The sequence below is a fragment of the Mustela nivalis genome, assembly GCF_964662115.1.
Source record: "Mustela nivalis genome assembly, chromosome: 1".
Taxonomy (NCBI): Eukaryota; Metazoa; Chordata; class Mammalia; order Carnivora; family Mustelidae; genus Mustela; species Mustela nivalis.
In genome coordinates this window covers 193,734,110-193,751,269 of record NC_139020.1, presented here as the reverse complement: position 1 = coordinate 193,751,269, position 17,160 = coordinate 193,734,110, and the positions used below count along the sequence as shown (strand labels likewise).

The following is a 17,160-nucleotide window of genomic DNA, read 5'->3' as shown; positions in this document are numbered from 1 at the left end:
TCTCCTGAGTTTATGACCAGACATCTGCCTGCTTAACCATCTCCCGATGTAAAGCAGTTAAAACCTTCATCAAAGTCTACTTACATGAAAATGCTGGCACAGACCCCCGTGTAAGTCAGAGGTGGTCTATAATGGAAATGAAGATAGAATAAACTGTACTTTCAGTAGGTCTCCCTGGAGTGCTCCGTGCTGAACGGGATGTACAGGCAGTTTGCATAAATGCAGGGTTTCTGGGTACCAGGATGTGGCCGAGGTTTGTTCACTGAGCCAACAAGCCAGCTCTCCAATGCCTCATCTCCCAATCCCTGTTGGCTGGCGGGGTGTGGCGCTAGTGCCCTCAGGTTGACAGCATGTACCCAGCTTTCTGGCTGCCCCTCCATATGCTGGGGGCAGGAGCACACCATGCCCATCCCTTGTGCCCCCGCCTTGCTCAGCAGTGTCTCTCTCAGACGTATCCTTCTTCATGTGTCAGGGGTAGCTTCAGTGAACCCACACTGAACTTTCTAGTTAGCATTTGACTGTGGGGTGTCTGCACAAAACAGGCTTTCATTGGGCCCATTTCTAGCACTCAGTCAGACTTTCAAAATCACACGAGTGACCGTTCTCATACCATTTTCTATTCAGTGACTTTTTCCCTGATCAGATACAGCCCGAGACAAAAGTTCCCCTCTGCTGGTGGCAAAACCAGCTGTCTGCCCCAGGCCTGTAGAACCCCTTGGGAGGTCTCAGCAGTTCTGGGCTGGGCCACAGTAGAGAGCAAATGGTCAAAGCCGCCTTCTCATTTATTTAGTCTTTTAACACATGTGTCCTGGGCATGTACAGTTGGTCAGTTATGAGCACAAAGATAAGAGAGACTGCATGTCCCTAATGTCTGATGGTCTAACTGTTAATGGTGGAGCTGTTAATTCCTCTAGCCCCCTCTCCTACACATGCCAGGTTCCCCAGAGGAGCAACATACTTCCTATCCCTGGGCTGGCCTTACCCCCTCCTGGGTCAGCTCAACTTGAACATCCTTTGTCCGTGTTGGCTGTTTTTAGCTACGATAAGTCATCATTTTTTGCAATATTTAACTTGCTGTGCTCTCTCCCCCAACCTCTGTTGATCTTTCCTTTCTGTTGCCTAATTGATTTTCATGTTGGTTTTATTTTTAGAAAATTGTAGCGGCAAGTATATATAAACATATATACGGTGATGTCGTTGTTAAAGCAAAAGCACTTTAAAGACTGTGTACCTGTTTGTGGTTTCCCCACCTTTGGTTTTCACTGAGTTTCACAGGGTGTGCTATCTATGGGTCGTGGTCATCTAAATTGTTTCCCAGCCCCTGGGTCTCAGTCTCCACCTGGGGTCTGGGCCAGGGCCATCTTGGCCAGTCACGTTTGCCAGCATCATCTTCAAAAATAATTGATCTGGCCTGCAAATGAGAAATCTCGCTTGCGTTTGTACTGTTTGCAAAAACATTTTGGATGGCCCTTTCTGTTGTCCTGCTTGATGCCCTCTTAGCCCCCTCCTGCTGCCCCCTGCCCATGTACCTCCCGCATCCCTTGCTCTGACAATGGTTTGATGGCTCTCGTGGATTTGCCTTTTCCCATCTGGTCATAACATCATCAAGCTGCTAAAATGTCAGATGATGACTGGCAGGCTCGTCTTTGCTCACCCTCGGATGCCTATTGGTTCTTCGAATGGTAAAATGACCCAGCACTCCACTCTCCCTAACCTGGGCAGTGGCTGTTACCAGCACTGCGTCCTTTCCCACTCTCATTATTGCTGGAGTGGCCAAATGCTTTTGCAGAAGCCATGAGTACCTTGTTCTTACTTATGGAAGAGCATGTGAAAAGTTATCAAGGAGCTCCCTCCCAGGGATCAGTAATGGTCTCTGATCTGGTGACCGACAGCTGTACTCAGCTTCTGGTTGTTCACCCCTCTTTTCCAGGTGCCAGCCCTTTTCTGGGGACCAGGTCACTGATTTTTGGACACAGGCTCAGCATTCCCATATACAGAAGCCCTCCTTTCCAGAAGTGTTATGTCAGATGTAGCAGGAAGGGGCTCTCCCCGACCCCCATCCCCACACCCACCCCCAAAGAGCGGGTTGTCCAGGATGCCTTGAGTTAACTGGTTTGCTTCCTTTCTGGAAAAACCACATTATCTAAGCCTTTCTGGGAAGAGAGGGGGATTAATACAGCAATTGTAGACTGGTGTCCTTGGTTGCACTTGGGAAGCTCAGGGATTGTTTGGCTCCTATATTTGCTGGGGGCTAACCCAAAATCTGCATCTCAAGAGCCTTCCTGAAAACCCTGTGAGAAGGGACTGGAGGGGACATCAGGTGCACCCCCGAGATCTGAGGAGACTTCTGGACCCAGGCATACAGTTTGGCCTCCTGGGGCTGAGGTCCTTCCCCCTGTGGGGTTCCCAGCTGAAGGTAGTGGCCCTCAGGGTCGGAAGGAGCTGCTGAGAGCCTCCAGCCCAAGCCCAGAGATGGCGCTGGAATCCCCTCTACTGAGGACTGACAACGCAGCCCTGCTGGCTCTCTTTGGAAAACAACCCGAGGAGTGAACCCTTTCCCACTCTCAGCCTCTGAGGGCATTCTGTCATTCATCCCAGAATCACATAGGGTATCCACTCACCCATGTTCCAACCACAGCCTCCAAAGCCTGTGTTTCCAAGCCTCCTCCATCCTCTGTGGGCAAGATGAAGATGCAGTTAACCCGTTTGCATCATCTGGGTACTGAGCCCTCATCAGCTCCAAAAGAACCCACTGCTCAGCTGTAACAGCTTGAGTGGGCTTTTCTAGGGGCTCCCCTCTGTATGATTCATCCAGACTAAAAGGAATTTGTTGACGTAAGTGACCATCTGAAGATGTGCCCAGCTTTACCCTGGCTTAGGACTGTAGTTCCCATTCGAGCAGCACCTTAGAATCACCTGGGAGCTTTTAAAACTGCCAACGTTCTGGCACACCCCAGTCCAAGGAGATAAGAATCCTTGGCGTGGGAACTGGGCAACAGATTCTGCAAAAGAACCAGCCATGGGCAGTTGGAATGTGCAGTCCAGGGTAAGAGCTGGCTTACCCTTTGCATCTGGCTGGCATCTGTTGTTTGGGCAAAGCCATCTTCAGGGTCCTTCCAACTTGTAAGATATTTTGGCAACTTGCACCTACCCCCCGCCCCAGTGCTGCCAGCAATATCCAGCCTGCAGCGGTGCTCCCTGCCCAGCATGGCACCAAGGAAAGAAGGAGTTGTCACAGGCTGCACTGGGGGTGCATGTGGCTTGGTGTGCTGTTTGTGCTGTCCTTCCTTTCTGCATGTTGTGCTGACATGTCCCTCCACAAATGCTGTCTCGTTCTCCTCTTCATTTTTTTTCTTAAGAATATCCAGGGTTACAAGTTCATAGTCCAAAATGTGTCATACTTCAAAGGTATCAGTTGGAAAAGAGACGCGCACTTCAAATGTCAGTTTGGCCACCAACTTTCCCACATCATGTGGGAGGGGGAGGGGTCCGTCAGACTTGCAAGGGAATGGGGAGGACAAACAGAAGGGGCTGGGCCAGATTATAGCCGGAGAGTGTCTTCCCTGACCAACAGCCCTCCTATCCTTGCAGGTCTAACACACAAGTTACGGACATCTCCACAGTATCACTGTAGAGTGCTCTGTCTTAGGCACACCCTGGCCCCCTTGGACAGAGGCAGGCAGAGGCGTGCACGCACACACCCTCACATACTCCCACACCCTCCCACTCCAGCTGCATAGGTGAGATCCAGAAGCCTCATGCACACAGCCTTAGGGAGATTGGGAGGCAGAAGTTTGGCGAACTAATTCCTTCATTTGTTAAAGTCATAGGTTAAAACCATCATCTGCCCCTCTAAGATGTTCTTTGTCTTGAGGTGAGAGAAAAGAAGAGGAAAATAAAAGATGGTGATCGGGGCTTGGACCATGCCATTGGAGGGTTCACCTTCTAAGCATCCCTGGATGAATCAGGGACCCCTCTGAAACCCTGTCAGAACCTATTAGTTCTGGGTTTGTCATCACATTGCTAATTTCATTTCCGATAGGATGTGCCGCCATCTACTTATTTTCCATGAATTTTATGTTTGGTCTCAGGAGGCAGCTCCTAACAAGAGTGAGAATTCGGAATGGAGCCCTTATTTTCCATGTATCCCCAGGGAGGAGAACCACTCAGATCGGTGTGCACATCTACGCGCGTGCATACATCCCTTAGCTGTGCAGACACACCATGCAGTAGGCTCCCTAGAAACCCTGGGGACCAATCAGCAGTCCCAGGCCCCTAACCAGAGGAAGCTCATTCCTCTGTCAGTTACCAGGTAGACCAGCTACATCAGTGGAGGGGACCCTCCTAAAGGGAACAGAGAGGCCGTCACTCTTTGTCTCTTGTTCAGCCCTTACTGTTTTATTAGAGCTTGCTTATAACCTCTCTCCAATCTCTTCAACACTGAGCATCTAAGAAGTGCCAGGGCACTGAGGGAAGCAAAGTCCCTGCCTGAAGGGAGGCAGGTGCCCACAGGGTGATGAGCACTGTGGTTCAGCTCTAGGTGGCTGAGCTCTAGGTGCCCAGCCAGACCCCAGGTAAGGTGGAAGTGCAGAAACTCAGGGCAAACTAGTCTTCAGCTGCCACTTCCCAAGAGTCATACAGGGCTGAGCGCTGTCTCCTCTGACATTGCTCTGGGCTGTAGGCTGGGCGCTGAAGGCTTCTGCGAGGAAACCAGCCCCTCTCCCACTCCCACTGACTTGGTTTGCCCACCTCCTCAGCAGCCCTGCCCAGGTATGTGGCTCAGGAAGCACGTGCGGTGTAGGCCAGTGTCAGTCTATTTACCCTGTTTGGTAGATTCCTCCTGTTCATCAGGGTTCTGAGTGGCCCGCTCCAGTGCAGTTAGTGTCCTGGACCCACAGTCCTGCCTCAGCAGAAAGCTAGCCTGCCCATGAGAAGCTGGGTCCCTCTCTGCATGTCTGTCTTTGGAGACAGCTGAGGTCTTGCAGCCTTCTCTTTTACTGGATGCCTGCCAGCCTCAGAACATCATGTTCTGGGATGTGAATTAGAGAATAATGTGTCTGAGTCTGTATCAAAGCCCTTGACTGAGCCCACCCTCAAATCCAGGTTCAGACAGAGCCCCTGGCTTTTTCTCCGGGTGGGTACAGCCATGTTATCGACAACTAAGACACCAAGCAGAAGTTTTTAAAGTGGGGAGGGGCCCATCCTTCTGAACCACTGCTTCCTTTCCGTTCATTAATACATTGTCAATCTTTGATTTCTTAAAGCCAACTGAAAGTGAAAATGTCCCTGTCCCAACTGCCACACCCGGGGTAAGATCAGTGACGAGTCCCCCGGGGCTGGGCCTTTTCCTTGACCATGCTGAGTTTCCCACTAGTGTTTCTGTATTCTCCATGGTTGTCCTTCCAAAATGGTGTCTGCGGTGGTTTGCATTCATCATCAATGTCCAGTACTCTCGGCCAGCCCAGCGTTCTCTTAACACACTCGACCATGTGGACATGCATGTGCTGTGTGGATGCAATTTCCCAAGCCCTATGTTGTTAGCATGTAACTCTTCCTTTCACATCATGCTTTCCAAGGTGAAAAGGCCCTAGAAATACATTTTCCGTTCTTACCTCTGTCACCTTTGTTTGCATCTGTTGCTGTTTTTCTGAAAGTGTTGCATGTTCTACTTTGCATTGGGTTTGACCTCTCCATGATAACCCTTCAGAACTCTGAAGAGAGCAATAGAATCTCCATCACCTTTTTCCGTCTTTTCCGAGTGATGCGGTTGGTGAAGCTTCTCAGCAGGGGGGAAGGCATCCGGACGTTGCTGTGGACTTTTATAAAGTCCTTTCAGGTAAGAGCGAGGCCAGGGGCTTTTCTGTTGCTCTTAAAGATCACATGTGAGCCAGTGAGTGTCCTCTGTTGTGGAGGATCCCAACTCCCTTCTGCATGGCCACTGTGACCCTCTAGGTCAATAGAGGATGTGGAACACGTGGCCAAGCCATACTCAGTGAATCAAACAGGATTACTTGCTTAAAGGAAACAGAAGGCAATAAGGACCCACAGCTGAGGAAAGGTGTAATGTTTTTAAGATGAATAGAGATGGGGAGTCTCCAAGCCCCTCAGTCCTCTCTGGAATGCCCAGTGGTAAAGGATGACGTCTCAGAAAGGGCAGGTCCCAGCAGACCTCCCATAAACTGAACAGCTTCTTGCCATGACATCTCGTCCTCCTAAGGCTGCTACAGTCCTATCTGTTGGCTGGGCTGGATCTGAATCAGAGACCACTCCACCTGAGCCAGTACACCATCCCCAATCTCTGCATTACCCAGGACCTGGAAAGATCCTAGCACTGAGGATATTTGGGCATAAGCCAGGCCTTACTTGTTATTTGTGACTCGCCAGGCTGGTGCAGCCTGGTTCTGGTCTGTTTCTGAACCAGGACTGACCCAGCTTCTCCTATACCTTTTAGTACCCCACCCCAGATATTCTGGTCTTCCAGACTGAATTAACTGGAGACGGAGTACAGATTCTTGTTTAAAATATTCGTCTGTGTAAGAGAATTGTAACTATGTATAAACATTAGAAAGTGAATCATGAATCTTTGTGACTTTTCAATTTGAAATAAACACATTGACGTGAAGCTATCCAAAGACACATAAAGAAGAAGTTTAAGCTAAGCCCACCACCACTGAGGTAACTGGCGTTAACATCCCGGGGAGCATTTTTCTGGTTGGGTAAGATTTTTCTCCTTGGGTAAATTAGAAAGAGATGGCATCTGGGGAAGAGGGTAGATCCAGAAACTCAAAGAGGGGAAATCACAGATCTTGGCGGGGAACCTGAGGTTGTAGGAAGAACTGGGGATGCAGCTCTGGGGGAGAGTGAGCAGGGCCTCACGTGAGCCTTGGTCTCGGAAAGGGGTCAAATCCCAGACATTTGTTATTAATATAATGTACCAACGTTTTTGAGTGAACTGCTATAAAAATAGATTCATGTAATAATGTTATACTTACTTTTATGGAAATTATTAAGCTTTTTCTTTTTAAAAGTTTGACCACTGTGGATAAATTCATTGCACAAAGTGGTAGTTCACAAAAACTGAGCAACGGTGCCAACAGAATTCTTAAGGATTCAGTAATCTAGGAAGAAAAATGCGTATAGGTATGGTGAGGAAAGCCTGGAACTAACCCTGTGGGGTCCTGATCACCGGTCAGCCATCAGGATGGTGCTGCTACACTGGGCTGGGCAAGCAGTCCCAGATCCAGAGCTGGCACACAGTGGGGAGGTTTTTAGCCATTGGCTTTCTGATGACCTTTTGTGGATAAGGGAAAGTAGATGCTTTAACCATGTGTGTTTGGCATTAAGTTCAACAGTCTGGCCACTACCTGGACGTGTACCATGTGAATAGACATTTTCTGTCACAGGACATGTTGTAGAAAAGTAGTTGAGGCACAGGGATGAGGGGACCAGGGGTCTGATCCCACACATACAGCTGTATTTAATGTTCTTAAGGAGAGCCCAGGTTTGGCAACCGCCCCGCCAGCTCCCTTACTTTTCCCTGACCCAACCCCCAATTCCTGTTCTTTCAGAAAGTGTGCATTTTAAAAAATGCTGCAGCAGCAGCCAGAAAGTGGTTCTTCCCCTTGGCCCCAGTAATTTCACTCCTAGGACCTCGCCTTATGCAGACATGGGTGCTTTTGCATAAAGATATTCCTTTGCAGTGTGACCTACAATAGCCCTTGCCCCCACCCCAAACATGCCCACAAAAGAAAGTAGAAGAGATCTGAATATCCAGTGTTCTGGAATGGTTTGGTCAATTATGATAATTTAACAGGAATCCAGTGATGCATATAAACATTGGTAGGAGGGCAATATGTCTGCCTTGACACTTTTTGTTTAAGGTCAGCATACACTGTTAATGATGGTGGAAAACATATTCTGCCCATAGCTTCGTAACACTAGGTGGTGTGTGCGTGCCTGGTATACTCAGGACTAAAATTATGCTGGCCTTGGGTTTAAAAAGTCCTCCTTCAAATGAAACAAGATGGCATCAGGAGGGAGACAAACCATAAGAGACTCTTAATCTCACAAAACAAACAGGGTTGCCGGGGAAAGGTGGGTAGGGAGAGGGTTATGGACAGTGGGGCAGGTATGTGCTATGGTGAGTGCTGTGAAGTGTGTAAACCTGGCGATTCAGAGAACTGTACCCCTGGGGCTAATAATACATTATATGTTAATAAAAAATTATATAAAAAAAAGTTTTCCCTCACCGTCAATGTCCTTTCAACATAACCCAAAAAAGAGAAGCCCATGGCCCTGTGTTGAGTCTTCATTCTACACCCGAGCAGTCAGTGTGGGAGAGGGGGGAGAGGTGGGCACTGAGCCAACTGCTTCCTTCTTCCAGGCACTGCCCTATGTCGCCCTCCTCATAGCCATGCTGTTCTTCATCTACGCGGTGATTGGCATGCAGGTGAGCACTAGTCACTTTCCCCCTGTGCCCCCTTTGCTGGGTAGCCCCAGATCTGTGGCAAGATGTGCCTTGGTCAGGGAGAACGGAAAGCCAGGGTCCTGATTTTCTAGGCAAGCATCTGTGCCCGGGACAGCCAGGCTTAGAAGAGCTGGGAGAGGTTGGGACATGCCACAGACGGCTGGGTTTAGTGGTACTCCTCACCCCCAATCTGGGCCTTAGGAGAATCAACTGATGGAGAATACCCACAGTTGGTTTCAGCAGCAGGAAATGTGATACTGAGAGAAGCTGTAATTGTTCTAGTTTCTGTACTGATGTTACTAAGAATATATTTAATGATACAGAAGTCTGTTGATAGCCTGGAAAGTTATGTTTTATCACCGCCACCTGAGATTCCTTCTTGAAACCACCAGCTCCCAGATGCTGTGGAGGGGGCTGCACTGGGGTCATTATTTGGGATGGGTAGCACCCTTTCAAAAAAGAAGCATGAAGCTGGCACTTCTGTGACAATGGCTAAGGGGCTACAGGATTCTTCCCTGCTTCTCCAGTGTGTGGAAAGGGATTTGGGCTTCATTCACTGCAGAGCCCTCATGGGAATGCTACCTGCCCTGCTGTTTGGGATGCTGTCTTTCAGATAAGGGGGGATGCGAGTGTCAAAGAGGTGGGGTGATGCCAGAGCCAAAGGGGTGGCAGCGCTAACTTCTCTGGAGGCGTAATAACATTTGCAGTTCACTAGGGATCTATTTGGGAGCTAGGAACTTTAGCCCCTGTAATTCAGCATGGGATGCCGTGTGCCCCAAATGGCCTTTTAAGACCTGATGTTCTTCTACAAAACAAGAGCTGTCACGGAGACCTGCAAGCTGCCCCACACACACCACCACCAGTTTGCTCAGGAAGCTTTGCCAGATTCTTCCAAAATGGCCTGCTCTTCTACAAGTCCCACCGCTAATTCCCCCCCACACTTCCAGGAAAGGCCTCTCTCCTTTCTGTGGCTCACTGGCCCCTACTCTTGTCTGCAGCCTGATCTTTTGTCTTTGCACACTCCCATTCTTTTCATTTCCTGGGGCTCCTGGGCCATGTCCCATCTGCACCTTTGCAGGCAGTGCTTCCTCCGCCCAAACACCTCACCCTCCTGCTCACCTGACTACCTTCCACTGTGCCTTCAGTTCTGGGCCTAAATGTCACTCCTCCAGAGGCCTCTCCTGACCCCAGCCCCTGGCTACAGATCTGTTCTGTGCTTCCCTGTCCAGCTGGATCATGCCAGCTCTCAGCAGGGGGGGCGGGCTCTCCGGTTGCCTGGTAGGAACTCCCCGAGGTGAGGATGCGCCTGACTTGGGCACCGTGCTCCTGGCGGTTAGCCTGGGTCCCGCCCCATGTGTGCTGAGCACCCCGAGAAAGCCCTCCTGGCTGTGGATCAATCTTGTGTTAGTTCTAAATTCACCTGTGAATGTGTCGTGGAGATTGTTTTGGAAGGGAGGAGATATTATTATTATTTGTGGGTTTTTGTTTTTGTTTTTTACAAAATCTTTATTTCCTTAATAATTTCTCCACCTAGATGTTTGGGAAGGTTGCTATGAGAGATAACAACCAGATCAACAGGAACAACAATTTCCAGACGTTTCCCCAGGCGGTGCTGCTGCTCTTCAGGTGACTGAGTCCCACAAGGGCACATCTCTCTCTGGCTCTGGGCTCCAGAGTGACTCAGGACACGTGCTCTGTTATAGCACTGCAGCCCCTCCTGGTTGATGGTGGTGGCTTACTGTGTTTGTTTGTATTCTTAAACAGAGACCGTAGCCTTTCAGTCAGAGGAATTTCACTGAATTGTGGAAACTACTATAGTCATTCAGACTGGCTGTCTTAAGGGTTATCCCTTTGGAAGCTAGTAGGTCTACTAAGGTCACCAGGAAAATGGTCGGATACACACTTATGCATGGGAGCATGCACTTGAACACACCCAAGAACATGGAAATTTAGCAGGAACAGAAAGGCCTTTGCACAGCCAACGGGGAATAAGATGCACAGTTTCAGATTTTATAGGATTGTTTCTAACCCCAGTTAACTTGCTTTGTAAACAAAATGCCTTGAAGTGAGAAGACTTTCTAGAAATTACACAGGTAATTTCTAATGAGTTTCGTGATTAAATAATGAGTCATTTACAATGTGGTAGTTTTCAGTTCTTTGCTTTCAAACAGATTGAATGGGGATCTAATCAAGTTGTCGGGTGTTAGGTCTTGAAAAAATTATTCAAGATTGTGACATGAAGGGGTGCCTGGGTGGCTCAGTGGGTTAAGCCTCTGCCTCCGGCTCAGGTCATGGTCCCAGGGTCCTGGGATCGAGCCCCACATCAGGCTCTCTGCTGAGCAGGGAGCCTGCTTCCCCCTCTCTCTCTGCCTGCCTCTCCGCCTACTTGTGATCTCTGTCTGTTAAATTTAAAAAAAAAAAAAAAATTAAAAAAGAAAAAAAAGATTGTGACATGAACATTGAAAGAAGACACAAAAACATCCATATATATGGAAAGAATTGATGTGCTTGTATCAAATGATTTTTTTACATCAAAGGGAGCTGTAACAGGGCCTCCACTCAGAGAAGTTGCATTTGAAAATAAGTAGGAATTTCAATTTAGGAATTTTCACTGATTCATACTGGCTTTTCCCCCAAATCACTTAGGTTTTGCTCTAATTACAAATTTTGTTTTTTAAAAAAAAGTCATGAAGTCTAAGCTTCAAATCACTCCTTAGTCTACTAAAGCCCTTCGTCTTCTTAACCTAAACAAGGTGTGCCACAGGTGAAGCCTGGCAGGAGATCATGCTGGCCTGCCTCCCCGGGAAGCTCTGCGACCCTGAGTCGGACTACAACCCTGGAGAGGAGTACACGTGTGGGAGCAACTTTGCCATTGTTTATTTCATCAGTTTTTATATGCTCTGTGCGTTTCTGGTAGGTGATCACGACAGCTCTCTTTCTCAACCGACAGATGCTTGTGTAGCATTTGGGATTCAGACCATGGGTGTTGCCCTGTTGAACTACTGTGGGGTATCATACGTTGCTGTGCACTCTAGACTTCATTTGGTGGTGGAAGGTTTTTCCCCAGCAGGTGTGTGTTACTAGCACCTTCATTGTGAACAGGGGTTTGATGCTCACTAACAGGCTTGGGACAGTCACCACCCCAGCTTCTCAGGGATGCCAGTGTCTTTACAGAAGTTCCACAGTCACTGCACATAGCAGTGACTCAGCAGCGTGAGGCATTTGGTGGCCATGGAATTATAAAACTGCAGTGTGCCTCGAAAGGGCCAAATGACATGGCCCTTGCCTTCCCCTAGGAATTTACCAAAACCAAAACCATCTGGAGAACCAGCGTTCTCCAGAAAGAAAGTTTTTTGGCCTCTCTCAGAGAAATGGGTTTCAAATGTGTCATGACCCTTGTAATTAGGAGGCTCTTGCTGGGGTCTAACCCCATCTGCTCCACTACGGGTGAAGCACCTGTGCTCTGATTTGCCTTTTTCAGATCATCAACCTGTTTGTGGCTGTCATCATGGACAACTTTGATTATCTGACCCGGGACTGGTCTATTCTGGGGCCTCACCATTTAGATGAATTCAAAAGAATATGGTCAGAATATGACCCTGAGGCAAAGTAAGTTGAAAAGGCTTCCATGTGACTTGCGTGAGCTGTTTCTAAAGTGTTGGCTGTGATTTTTGTGCAAGGTGGGCAGGACTGAAGGTTCAGGCCGGACAGCTTTTCCCTGGACCTCACACTGTACTCTGTCTTCAGAGGAAGGATCAAGCACCTCGATGTGGTCACACTGCTCCGCCGCATCCAGCCTCCCCTGGGCTTTGGGAAACTGTGCCCACACAGAGTAGCCTGTAAGGTAAGTGTCCTCTATTGTGTGTCTGATGGCCTCTCTGCATGGACTCCCTGCGTCATTCAACACACACTAAGTGGCATTCTGCCGAGCCTTCCATCGGGCATTGGGGATGCAGAGATGAATCCTGTGTGGTTCCTGTCCTGAGGAGCTATCAGATTTGTAACTCTTAGAGGACACCCTGTCAGCCAACAGTAACAATAGGAGGGGATTGTGTCACTGGGTGGGCAGATGGAAAGGTGACATTTGCATCAGATCCAGAAGGACAGAAGTGGGAGGGCATTGCAGAAAGGGGACACAGCTCAGATGTGGAGGTCGGAGAATGGCCATCATGTTGGCACATAGAGAGTCACTGGTGTGGCTGGAATGTAATGGAAAGTGGCGGGGGTAAGCTGAGCACAGCTCCAAGGAGCCCTCTGTGCAAGGCTGAGTCCCACAGAAGAAGCATCAATAGAGTCTCATGGTATTAAGTTGCCCCTTGGCAATGGGAGAGTAAACAGGAGACCACCCAGAGAGCTACTGGATTCACCCAGAGTGAGGTCAGTGGAGGTGGGGACAGAGGAGCACAGAGCTGAAAGGTGTGCTTAGGAAGTAGGATGGAGAAGACATGGTGCCCTGGATATTTCCTAGCTCAAGTGACCGTGGACATGGTGGCGTACTCTGCCACCATGGTGCCTGTCCCCATAAGCCATACATCAGTGATGGCCTCTCAGAGTTGGGTCCACATCTCCTATCCCACCCCACTTCTGTAGTTTTCACCCCAGACCATGCTCTCTCTAAGACCTAGCTGAGATTTGTTCTTCTTCCATAGAGCTCCCAGGGAACATAGTAGCAACAGAAGAGAATTCCCCTTCTTGAAGCAGACATGCAAGATTTGCTTACTGCAACTGACCCTAGAAATCCAGCCAGCCACACAGCAGCTGGTCACCTCTCTCCATGGGTCTGAGACGATTCTGGGTTCAGCCATTTTACCCAGTGTTGCTGGGCCAGCTCTGGGCGGAACCCAGGATAACAGAGCGGAGTCTACAATGTACTGCAGGCTTTCAAAGAAAACTTTGGAGGCAAGCTCATTGTTCTCTGCCCCGAAAGTCCAGAAAACCACATTGGCGGGTCCTTGGGTCTTTGCCCACATCGTTGCTTCTCTGTAGCCTAGACTCTGGATGAAGGTACAGAGAATAAGCCACAGAAGTTAACTTTTTTTCATAAATTTTTCAGTACCAACCTCTTTTCTGCTTTCCAAAAGTGAGATGGGTTCCAGCTCATGGCTGTCGTTTTGTGTTTACTTTTCCAGACTCTTTTATATAAAGGATCTAAGTATCCTTGAGGCACAATACAGTCCCATTTTGCTGGTTCAGGAACTTACCAGGGAAAGCGAATGGACATGCGGTCTCCCGTGGAGGCCTGTGCTGGGTTTGGAGACACATGGTCTAGTAGGACTAGAAATTTAGGTGGAATGAGTCATCCAAATGCGAGACTCTAGTCCCTTAATAGGGAAGAGAAAAAGTGTTAAAAAATCTCTTAGGACACTTTGCCAGCCCAAAATAAGAAATTTGGAACCATTAACAATTACAAATACCACTTACTTAGCTCTGATTGTGTGCCAGGCATCCCCTGAATCTTTGCATCCATGATTCCCCTTAACCCCAGCTGGGTGTGCCATCTGCATCTGCAGCAGAGGTAACCAGGGCCCAGAGAGGGTGTCACTCCCGCAAGCCCCCTCCTCAGCTCCCAGTGCTGGTGTTCATGGGACCAGAAGGGAGAAGAGAAACAGGAAGTAGGGGTCCTGCTCTGAAAGACCAGACAGAGCAACCATGTGGAGTTGTAGGAAACACTGCACGATGGACCCACCAGAGCAGGGTTCCCCAAAGGACACTCCCTGTGTTAGGAATAGTGAGGACCCAAGTCCCAGGACCTGTGCCTGGCTTGTATCTGTTGTATTGTCTCACCCTCACCGCAGCTTTAAGGATGTGCCCAGAAGGGAGGCCTGACCCCAAGACATGGGGAGGGACAGAAGAGCACCCGGACAGTCAGGTCTTACACAGTTGAGGTTAAAAACAAGCAGAGCGTACGATCCACATGCCAGCATGTGTGTTTCACGACTAAAGCCTTGATCGGTGTCAGCTCCGAGTCCCCCCCAGATGGAAGGTCTTCCCCAAGGAGTTGTAGAATTGACCTGTTGACTAGAAAGAGTCAAGGGATAAACAGAGAATCAACACCGAAAAGGGACATGGCTGTCATCCATCATTCGCCTTCTATTGAGAAACGTCTTCTGTTTACAGAGACTAGTGGCCATGAACATGCCTCTCAACAGTGATGGGACGGTCATGTTTAATGCAACCCTGTTTGCTCTGGTTCGAACAGCTCTTAAAATCAAGACAGAAGGTGAGCATTCCTGGGACAAGAGGGGAGGGGTGCCATATCTCCCCTTGCATTCTCCCATCTGGGCCTTTTCTTGTCGGAGGGGAGGCCCTGAGAAAGGGGGCAGCGAGTACTAGGCCAGCTGGCTGTCCCTCCCTGCCTTTATGCTCCACTTTGTCCCAGAAAGACTTGCAGTGACTCCTGCCACTGCTCACGACAGAGCAGGAGAAATGCGGTGGACGGAGCAGGGCTAGGGCAGAGACAGGGCCACCACAAACGTGCTCACTCTAGCTGTCCCTTTCTGCTGTGTGACCTGCAGAGAGGGATTTCCCGGTGGTGAGCTCTAGCTTCTTTCTCTGTTGAAAAGGAATAAACATGCATCTGTCAGGAGGAGTCCCGAGGCCAAGAGGAGAGGATGACTGCAGGAGCCCCTCTGCCAGGGGGAAGCAGAGAGCTGGCATCGGGGACCATTAGCAGCAGCGTCTCCCCCACTGAGCTCAAACCGCCTTGGTCTTCATGGCCACACTCAAGTCCTGGAGGGTGGCTGCTGGGGTTGGCTCAGTAATGATGTGAGAGTGAGACAGAAAGCAGATTGCAGCAGGTTGGGGAAAGACAGGAGACGGGAAAGTGGAGGCTATGAAGGAGCCAACTCTTGACGCACTCCGCGGATGAGAGGGAAGAGGGGCCAGCAAGGCACAGCTGCGGTCTGCAGAGGGCTGTCTGCTAGCAGCCTCAGAGCACTAGGTGAACCTCTGCACGAAGCCAGTCTCTCCGAGCTCCCAGTCCCCCTGGCAGTGTGCTCACCCATCCCTGGCCCTGGCCAGCCTGTCACCGGGTGAGGTAGAAGGCAGGGTGGTTTTAGGGACTGACAGGTTAGCTGAGGAGATAGGCTTCAGCCCATGTAATAAAAGACCAGATTTTGGGGGTGCTGACGAGTACCTGCAGTAGGTATTGAGAGAGTCTCATGTGGGTGAATTGGAGGCAGAGGGTTTGGAACAGGCAGTGGAGGAATAGAAGGCATCCTAGCTGGGGGCAGTGGGGAGGGATAGGCCTTGGCTAGGAGGGTAGGACGAGATCATGCTGCATAGGCCTTGAATTCCAGAATAAAACATGATTCCCACCGTGGAGTGACTGTCTGGTAGAAGGCTCACCCACTACTTGCCTGTGACTCCTCAGCTGGAGAGCCCTGGGGGAGGGGAGCCCCATCTCGTCTGAAGGCTCTGCTCCAGGCCAGGCTGGGAAGGAAGCAGCCCTCGTGGGAACAGACAGGAGAGCTGGCTGAGAGAAGCAAGGCTCCTTTTCTCCTCTTGCTTTTTGAATTCAGGGAACCTGGAACAAGCTAATGAAGAACTCCGAGCTGTGATCAAGAAAATCTGGAAGAAAACCAGCATGAAACTGCTTGACCAAGTTGTCCCTCCAGCTGGTGGTCAGTGCAATCTGTTTTCTAAGTGGTTCTTGACCTCACATTGGTTTTAATGCAAGGATCTCCAGCAAGCCCAGAGGGGGTTTGCAGAATGCTTTATATATCTGCTAGAGCATTTGGGCCCATAGCTAAAGAAGGCTCTTTGGCCTTTTGGTGTAATTATTTAGGGTAACAGGAGGACCATTCCAGACAAAGGAGAGGCTTCAGGGGGAAGGAGACCCAAGACCCAGATGGCTAGGGCAGGGGTTTTCTGGTTGGCAGAAGAATTACCGTGGGAAAATGAGCTTACTGTCTCAAAGAGCCTGTATTTTTTCAAACAAAATGAAATATTTAAAATTAGTTTCCATTTATCCTTCAACATGTTCTTGAAAATGTCTCAGAAAAAATAGTTTTCAGAAAATGGTATTTTTGAAATGTTCTCAAGACTGAGTTTACCATCATAATTACCAAAAATGTCCCTTTAACTGGAGTTTAGAGTTAGAACTAACAGGCATGCTTATTTCCTTTTGTTATTTGTCATAAAATAACGGACTAAACTTTTTCAGATGTATATATATATATGACACACATATATATAATATATATACTGTTTTTCCATTTTTGTTTAAGTACGCCGGACTTAGATGTTGAGGTGGTTGTTTCGTGACTATTTTATTTTCACGTTTTAAAGGTGCAGGATCCGTTCACTCCGTGCCACAGCTCCAGTATTCTAGCTGCCCCTAGCCCCAGGCACATGTGAGCATTTGGTGTGTTTTGTAACCAACCCCACTTTTCTAGCATCACCGCTCCTGCAACTTTCGGGATTTATCGGGCTCAGGGCTGGAAGCCGACTCCGGGACCCCAGGCCAGGATGGTGGCCAAGGCCTCTCCCTCTGAGAAGGTGACAGTCTCTGGCTCTTGGGAGACAGAGAGAGAGAGAGAGAGAGAGAGCAGCATGGCGGCCAGCTCTGCTCCCCAGCATGAAGCCAGAGCAGTGTGAGCTTTTGTTGTGGAGGGGGTCACCCCTAGCTGGTGCAGCCAACTGCTCAAAGCCAGGGGAGACAGCCCCCAAAGAAATGATAAAGGGAAAGTGCA

The 17,160-nt window shown here is 49.2% G+C and overlaps 1 protein-coding gene across 18 annotated transcripts in view; it reads left to right on the top strand.

The window, feature by feature from the left end:
* CACNA1D (calcium voltage-gated channel subunit alpha1 D) overlaps positions 1–17,160 on the top strand; it is a 296,054-nt gene that overhangs the window by 250,774 nt on the left and 28,120 nt on the right. For 12 of the 18 annotated variants that reach the window (XM_082742639.1, XM_082742638.1, XM_082742630.1 and 9 more), the window contains 9 exons: positions 5,265–5,309; positions 5,708–5,836; positions 8,384–8,449; positions 10,002–10,093; positions 11,221–11,380; positions 11,949–12,076; positions 12,215–12,311; positions 14,585–14,687; positions 15,988–16,089. In XM_082742639.1, coding sequence (XP_082598765.1) covers positions 5,265–5,309; positions 5,708–5,836; positions 8,384–8,449; positions 10,002–10,093; positions 11,221–11,380; positions 11,949–12,076; positions 12,215–12,311; positions 14,585–14,687; positions 15,988–16,089 — 922 coding nt within the window. The remainder of the gene's footprint in view (positions 1–5,264; positions 5,310–5,707; positions 5,837–8,383; positions 8,450–10,001; positions 10,094–11,220; positions 11,381–11,948; positions 12,077–12,214; positions 12,312–14,584; positions 14,688–15,987; positions 16,090–17,160) is intronic. The other 6 variants (XM_082742635.1, XM_082742629.1, XM_082742634.1 and 3 more) reach the window with 1 other exon arrangement.